The sequence below is a fragment of the Vigna angularis genome, chromosome 7 (genome assembly GCF_016808095.1).
Source record: "Vigna angularis cultivar LongXiaoDou No.4 chromosome 7, ASM1680809v1, whole genome shotgun sequence".
NCBI lineage: Eukaryota > Viridiplantae > Streptophyta > Magnoliopsida > Fabales > Fabaceae > Vigna > Vigna angularis.
In genome coordinates this window covers 2,989,899-2,998,402 of record NC_068976.1, presented here as the reverse complement: position 1 = coordinate 2,998,402, position 8,504 = coordinate 2,989,899, and the positions used below count along the sequence as shown (strand labels likewise).

The window sequence follows — 8,504 nt, the reverse complement described above, 5'->3', positions numbered from 1 at the left end:
CACCAAATCAACACGTCGTAATTGGTTGTTTTGTCGTAAATAATATTGTATGTCTCGTCAAGTCGTAGAACCTTACGATTTTTGTCGCGAAATTGTGAATTGAATCGTGACACATTCGCTTGCAATAGAAAAAAAATGTTTTTTTTGGGAAGGAAAACAGTTTTTGTTTTAACACACATGTTTGAAAAGATGATGTTGATCTTAATTTCGAATGATATTTGTTAAGAATCTGAAAAATGAAAATGGTGGTGAGTAGTTAACAGTAATGGTAAATCTAGAAGATTCGTGGAAGCGAATGTTTGGTAGTTGCGTTTTGAGTCGTTGGATAATAGCGGCATAAATGAGACATACGCGGCACGCCGAGACACAGAGACAAATAAAAGAAGCAGTGGTTCGATTATTTCCCTTTTATCTATTGGGTTCTCTCAGCCCCTTTCTTAGCGCTCACAAACTCAACACCATGATGTGGGAATGGGGCGATTACGAAGACGCCATCCCAGAATCCGACCAACCCGAACCCGATTCTCATCTCAACTTCGATTTCTTCTCCACCCTCGCCAAACCCAAGGTGCTGCACATTCTAACATAACTCTTCAAACTTTGTTTTATGATTAGGGGTTGTTTCTGTAACTGCATATTGTGTTGTGTTCTGTGTTGGGGCAGGATTATTATAAGATACTGGAAGTGGATTATGATGCTACGGATGATGATATTCGCTCCAATTACATTCGTCTTGCTCTGGTGTGTTCTGTTGTAAGCGTTTTCCTTTTGTTGGGGTTTCCGATTGGGGCTAATGTGGGTGTGGTTGTGCGCGCAGAAGTGGCACCCTGACAAGCAGAAAGACCAGGATTGTACTACCTCGCGATTCCAAGACATAAACGAGGCCTACCAGGGTATGTATGTATCTGTCTATCTATGTATTTGTTTTTAGGGTTAGGGATAGGGATGCCATCGTTGTTTATAGCGTGGGAGATTTTATTTTGATTAGGAATAAGGCCTTATTATTCTATACAAGTTAGTGCAATCGTGGTTTTCTAAATCAGTTTTAAGAGGTTGGAAGTTATTACTAGCTATCTAGAGTGTATTCTACTTAAGTTCTTTAGGGTTATTATATCACTGCATTAGTTTATGCATAAGTTTGTCGAAGTTATTTTTTTTAACTTTTTTTCTACAATGACTTTTAAGTTTTTTTTTTCACCTAGAAGTGTTCATGAAGAAAATTTCAAAAGAGATCCTTTTTGCCTTTTCCCGTACTAAAATGTTTCGGGAACTGTTTCTGTTTTGTTTAATTTGTGCCTAAGGCGGGTGCCTATTAATGTATTGAGCTGGAAGTGCTGCTTAAATACGATGCTCGTATACTCTAAGGGAATGAAATAGTCAATTGTTTGGCATCGGGGTGGTGTTTTGTGTGATAATGTCTGAAAGGTGTGCTTGTGGTTTTGAATTTTAGAAATACAAAGGATGAAAAACTTGAGCAAGCTTACTTATGTTAAAATTTATTTGAAAAAGCGTAGGAATAGTGATGCTTATGGTTTTGAATGTTGGATTCTGAAGTGTCACCATTGTAGTGAATGAGAAGTTGTGCAATAGACAATAATATTATAAGTGAATGAGCGTGTCCAATAGAAGGTTGGAGTTACACCTATTGAGGATTAGATGACTAAATCTTGCCCATGGTGGTTTAACTTTGATCTAAATGGTGCGTCTGAAAAATTTGTCATAGCACAATGACGTTATTTGATTATCCTTGTTGCTGGATGGGTATTTGACTAAACTCTGAGCACTATAAGCTGAAGTCAAATGTACATCTTGAGTTTGATTGGCCTTGTTATAACTAGCCTTGTAAGACATATGCAATCATGCTTACAACTAGCATGGTTCATTTACTGAGTTTATTTTCTGTCTGTTATAAGCTTAAAACAATGTAACCTCAATGTAAATTGAGAGAGAAGGATCCCATATAAGACCCGGGAAATTCCAATGTAATAAAAGAATGATTGTGATCTTGCTAAATGTTTTTTTATGAGAAGGATTATGCTTTCACTTGTGTTGTGTAGCCCAATTGGTGAAAGCTCCTTGTGAGGAGTCGGTGGTTTTGTGTTCAAACCCTGTTGGGTGCATAAATTGTTTACGAGGAAGTTTTCTTTTACACAGAAAAGAACCCTGCAGTGAGAATTAAAAGGGAAAGCAATGTACAGTGGTTAGTGTGGTCAGAGAGTGAGAAAGAATAGGAAGAACTTGGACTGTGTTTGTAGAAGGACGTATAGGTCAAGCTACCTATTGGTTTAAAAGGTAAGGGGAGCTGACCCTTGCTATTGTTTTCTCTGTTTGCTGCGTGAAATTCTTGAGTGTATAAAACATGCTCATAATGCTGTGACGAGTGTCTTTCCCTGCTATTTTCTGGAGGTTTGACCTTATTCGCTGATTGATGAATATCATGAATGAACCCTTTGCTTGGTCGAATGACTATCCTTTGCCTGAAATTGGATTGCTGCAGTGAATTCGTTGGTGTAGTAAATTTTAGGTAGTGTCATAAGTGCGGCTATATGTGTTAAAAGGCTGTTTTAATGGTCTAATTACATGAAGGAATTAAACACGTCTGGATTGATGGGTTTGGCCTGTGTGCACTGCAATTCTGTATTATAAAGAATTACTTCGAGTCTGAAAATATGAATGGATGATTGTTTATGGCCATTAGCTATTGGGTGAAGGTAAGTTCCTAAACCTTCTTAAAGATAAACTAAAAAGGAAAAGGTGGGGTCTGTGATATAGTTTCTGTACTAAAGTGGTGTGTGCAATCTTAATTAAAAAGGTAATAAAAAACAAAAGTATGCTGTTCTACCTGACTTAAGTATGTTGGCTGTTTTGATTGTGAGTTGGTTAATGGTTCATGCATGGAAATAGACTTGGTCCAGTGGTATTTATTTTTCCTGGTTCACTATAGTTCCGGTGTTGCATTATGTTCTGTTCAGAGAATTAGATACGTGTAAGTATTAGATATGCAGTGGCTGATTTGGGGTTAGCTTAGTGCAATGAAATTTCCGGGTTAGTAGAGGATTCATTTTATTTTAAGCCTTGAAGGTGCAGCTGTCTTGCATTTATTTTTTTGTAGTTCGGTGATTTGGCAGGAGCTTTGGTCTATGTTACCCTTCTAGTTAAGCACGAAAATAAGATGAGGTTGTGGTGTTTGAGCACGTAAGGTTTCCTTTGAGATTGAAGAGGTGCAGTGTTGTGTTTTAGAAGTTGGTTGAATATATATTTGGTTGCTTTAATAGGTTAGGTCCCAGTATGAAGGTTCTGTGAATTTATAATGATTGGAAACTTTCTACCATAGATTGCAGCGTTGATATCACATAATAGGTGAATTTTGGTGAGTTCAGCAGGGATTGGTTTGGGCTAGACGGTGCAGGTTTTCTTTTTCTGCGGTGCAGGTTTGTTTGCAGCTTTTGGACAGTTTTAAGTGCTAGGCATTAGCATATTTTAGGACTTGGTACAACAACTTAGTTGCAGGATTAAGTTAGACTCTAAACCAGTTTAGGTTGCAGGTTCTTAACGAGGTTATAACATAGTTGGTGCAGGATTTTATTCTGTATTTTCACTGTTTTGTTAGGTGCAGCCAACCTAAGACAGTGGTGTGTGCTTCTTGACCAAACCAGTGGCTGTGGTGTTTTGTTTCCAGCTTGTTTGCGCCTTGCCTTTCATTAGGTTTTGGTTGTTTGGTCTGAGCCAATCTGCAGCAGTGAACTAAGGTGTTTATGGATTGTTGGAGTCCCATTTTTTTCTAGTTGGTTGCTGGTGCAAGAAGTGGCCTATGACAGAAGCACCAGGTGCAGGTCTAAGGGCCCAGTTTTCTTTCCTTTTTGTGCAGAAATGCTCCTGACGCTTTGGTATAGCCTTCCAGTCCTTTCATTTCGCTTTTAGTGCCTCTGCCACACGTACAAGAACCATATTCTCTCGCTAAACTATCTGCTGCTTGACCTTGGCCCTGCCTTGTGTTATAATTGGTTCATTCAGCCTTTTTATTTTCATTGAATTATATTGGCCAGTGCCTAGCCGAGGACATCAGGACCTGCAGGAAGAACCAATATTCCCTAGGCCTAGGAATTGTCCATGGACACTAGGAAATATGTATACATATAATTAAGTTAGGTTTTCTTTTGGTTAAAAAATAGAATTAGTGCAGGGTGCTGTCTTGGGTTCAGCTGTGCTTATTTGTCAAGTCTAAAGCCTTGCTCTTTTATCTAATTCCGTGCTGGATTGGTGAGTGATATCAAGGAGTTGGTCCATTCAATTGGCTAAGGGTGTGTACCATTCGTAGAAGCTAACACCGTGACGTGTTACTGTGTGAATGAGGGGGAAAATTATTGCTTGATTTGGTGGGTCAAGTGAAAGCTAACACGTGAATGATTAGGTGAATTGTGGTTTTTTTTAGTTGTTTCGGTGGTTGGGTGTCAAAAGGCTAGATCACTCAATTGGTTAAAGGATGCAAAGTGCTATTGCTGGTCTAATTGAACAACTAGAACCACAACCAATTTCTCTTCCTTTTTCCTATGTATGTTGCTGCCTAATGCGGTGCCTCATTCTCACATAAATTCCAATGCTGCCAAGTAGATGATGTTTGGCTTATGCAATTTATTTATTCTTTTGAACTCAGGGAAATGTCCAGTTCTTCTACTGACAATGCAGATGTTGTGTGGTCTCTTTCTTAACTCAATTGTATGTTATCCCTTACCTAGTAGTTCCTTGCAATGCTTGCTGAACTGTTTCAAGTCTCCAGCATGAAGGACTAGGTGATTAACCCAGTTTTTAGGTTGCTTAGACACAGGAAGGCCACGGTAATAGGCTGTGGATTCATGAGTATCTCTAAGTAATAGAGAATGGTCAATCCCGTCTGCCCCTCAATTTTATAAGACTTGTGGTAGTTAACAAATCTGTCCTAGACTGTATTGATCTGTTTCGTAGGCGATGAGACTAAATCGTGCGTTTTTTTCTTGTGCTTAAACGAATTGATGAGAGTTGGGTGATAGTCATTGTGGTTAGTCTGTCCTCTGGGTGTACCTTGTAAATCCGGAGGTTGTGTCTTTGTTCACAAGGGATGATAAAGTGAGGGTATCTCTTCGCCTTTGAAAGGTGGTAAAAGAGATAGGTCTCTTCGCCTATAAAGGGTGGTGGAAGGGACCGAGGTTGAGTAATGCACCTTTCTTCTTTCAAGGAGGTAGAAAGGAAAGGATGTTTCGTCCATAGGTTTCCGGTTCGAGTTGAGTATAGTGCCTATTGTGACCAGTAGTGGAGCTTTTACTTGTAAGTCTTGAAAGAGCAGGGAAGATAGGTGGGGAGATAGGTCCGAAGCTGCAAACTATCCTGTTATGGTGAACATGTTCTGTATGGTAAGGTATGGGAGAATGGTAAGGTACGGGAGAACGACGCATGGGTTGTAACTAGTTAGTATTGGTATATTTCGGGTGTGGCATGTGATTGAGCTATTACATATGTTTCAGTTGATGAATAGAACACCGAGATGCTGGGGAGACCTTGGGAATTTTTAGTGATTTATTTTTAAACGTTTCCATGTAATTTGAAGCAGTTATTCCGGAATTTTATTTGGAAGTTACAAGGATTGAAATAAGTTTTCCTTTACAAGGATTGGAATAAATTTAAGTTTTTCTTCTAATTACAGCTCCAATTTCATCTAATTTGCTCAAATTCCTATATGCTTGTTTTGGAAACTTCCTTCTTTTAACCAGAAAGCGTGCTACTGCTTTGAAGTTTGAAGCTTATGAATGCATTTGCAACGTGACCCTACCACTTGATTATTACCACATCCAGATTTGATTTTTACCCTACCTTTATTTCTGTCAGTTGAGTAGATGGGCTGTATGAGTTCTTTCAAGTCATAATTTAACACCTATTTGGCTTTTTGCACAGTTTTGAGTGATCCAGTCAAAAGGAGGGAATATGACATAAACGGAATGCGTTATGAATATGATTACAATATCATTGTAAGCAATGTTTGTCTTCATCACACAGGAGTTGTGTTTTGAAACAATGTTTTATTTTCAAAGAATAACTGTGTTTGATTTGACATTTTTTGATGTAGGATTATCTTAATCGTTACAAGGGCCTTATCTTGACTTGCAATGGCCTTGGCATAAAGCATTCGATATGGTAAACAAAAACATGACAGATATAGCCTTTCAGTGCATCTAGGACAGTTTTTTAGAAGTACCTGGCACTGCATGCCATGCTTAGTGTTGAAGATATCTGATTATGATGTCCTGGAGAGAGTTTCATGCTTTTTTGTATAAAAGAAATGGACAAAATGGAACTTCTACCTGTTGTAATTATGCTCTCGCTTCCCTTGCCTTCTTTCATACTTGTGCTTAGATCATCTCAAATGGTCAAGATGCATAAGTTGAATTTAATTCTAACATTGATTCGACTAAACTAAAATTCACTAGGCCAGTCTTCCGAAAAGAACATTGATTAAAGGGATTACACAGTTTAAATTATTTAATTTAGCAATAGTTCAGTTATTATCAACTTAGTTTGCACGGCAATTTTGAGGTCTCCCTATACTTTCAAGGGTTTTATCTTGTACTTCTAAAGTTTTTTGAAATACCTATAATGTCATCCATTAAGACGTGATTAATTTTTAATAAAAATAAAAGAACTTTTTGACTAGATTATTCTTTAACCAACTTCTCCTTCATCAAAATATTTGTGTTGTTGTTGAGCTTCTTCTTCCTTAATCTTCATTGATTTTAGTTGTTGTTTCTTCCTTAATCTTTATTGATTTTAGTTGTTGTATTAGGATCTGTATGTTGAAGGTTTCGAGAGAAAGGAGAGGAATTTGTATATACAAGTTGTGTTCAACTTCTTCTTTCTTAATCTTCATTGATTTTAGTTGTTGTATTAGGATCTGTATGTAGAAGGTTTCGAGAGAAAGGAGAGGGATTTGTATATACAAGTTGTAAAAACACGGAATCAGATTTGAAAATGCGAGCAAACACCAATTGGATTTCGAAAATCGATTGGGTCTTCTTCATTGGATTTCGACATTTGATGTACATGTTTTTGGATGTTGATATTCGAGGGGATATGTGTTGGATTGTTAAATTCGATTAAGACCTGAAGATTTTAAATAGACACATGCACCTGTTTGACACGAGAAACTTCAAACAAAATCATTCTCCCAACTCCAATGTCAACCACAAAAATAGCAACACCACAACAATACCTCCACCACACATCTTTAACTTCTCTCAAATGGCTTTCAAAACTCTTTGAGTGCAACGAGAATGAAAGATCAAGAGGTGAAGGGGTGCAAAAACAAGTAACTATAAAATGTGGTCAGGTTATTTAATAAGTTGGTCAACCACTTCATCTAACTTTATTTAATCCTTACGAAACCTCGTTAATTCAAGGATAAATATAAAACTTGGAGGTGTAGGATGAAACTCTTGGAGATGTAGGGTGAAACTCTTGAAGGTGTAGGGTGAAACCTCGACAATTTTTTATGCATTTAGTATGGTCGAGTTTACTTTTTAACAACCTTGCTCATTTTGTTGTTTTGTTTGTTCTGTATCTTTTAACCAAAAGAAAATATAGCTTTTAAAATTTGCAAGATTTTTTCGTTTTACTTCATGGAAGAGAAAAAAAATGAGAAAAGTTTTATTTTTTCAAAAAATAATTTTAAAAGTTCTTTTATACTCATTTTAACGTAAGGTTAAATAAAATTTGGTCCACGTTAAATTTCTAGCATAATTATACGTATTATAATCAAAATATTTAATATCTATGTTTCTAAATAAATGTGTGTTCCATACACAACACAAGTTAAATCTAATTTAATATAAAATAAAAATAAATTGTAAGATAATATACTAATAACAATTTATCTTGAAAAGATATGATTGAAGAAAAGTATTTCTTAGACTTGAAAAATAATTCTAGACTTATTCCAATTGATGGAGACTATTCACTCTGATTAAGTATCATGCTACTTGATTATTTTAATGAGAATGGGACATACACTTATCTTTATATATATATATATATATATATATATATATATATATATATATATATATATATATATATATATATATATATACATATATATATATATATATATATATATATATATGTATGTAGCTATAAAAAAACTTTTAATTTTTCGATATGACTATTTATTATGGATGATTTCTTGTAAATCATAAAGATTGAAAAACTGGTTAATAAAGGTAAGAATATGGTAAAGGGGAAAAAATGTGCACATGAAAAACAACTATAAAAATTAATCCTATTATTAATAGTCGTGAACATTATTATTTATATGATTTTAAAAATATAATTTAATTAGTTTAATGCTTAAATAGTTTAAATTATAGAATAATTAAACAACAAACAAACTAAAAACGTTAGATCTAGGGGTTCTGAAAATTGAAGATTTTTTAGTTTTTTTTTACGATGATAAATCTTTTATTTTATAAGTATTATTTGTT

The 8,504-nt window shown here is 35.6% G+C and overlaps 1 protein-coding gene across 2 annotated transcripts; it reads left to right on the top strand.

Annotated features, from left to right (window-relative positions):
* The first annotated feature begins 263 nt into the window (after positions 1-263).
* Positions 264-6,369, top strand: LOC108338470 (uncharacterized). 2 transcript variants are annotated; one of them, XR_008250455.1, is made up of 5 exons: positions 264-568; positions 664-741; positions 818-893; positions 2,155-2,292; positions 5,926-6,000. XR_008250455.1 is itself a non-coding variant. In XM_017575370.2 (5 exons), the coding sequence occupies exons 1-5, from the start codon at positions 341-343 to the stop codon at positions 6,167-6,169; spliced, it is 528 nt and encodes a 175-aa protein (XP_017430859.1). In that variant the 5' UTR covers positions 275-340; the 3' UTR covers positions 6,170-6,369. The 2 variants fall into 2 exon arrangements, 1 of the variants encoding a protein (XP_017430859.1); XM_017575370.2 differs by lacking the exon at positions 2,155-2,292 and adding an exon at positions 6,098-6,369 and having other exon boundaries at positions 275-568; positions 5,926-5,999.
* The last annotated feature ends 2,135 nt before the right edge of the window (positions 6,370-8,504 follow it).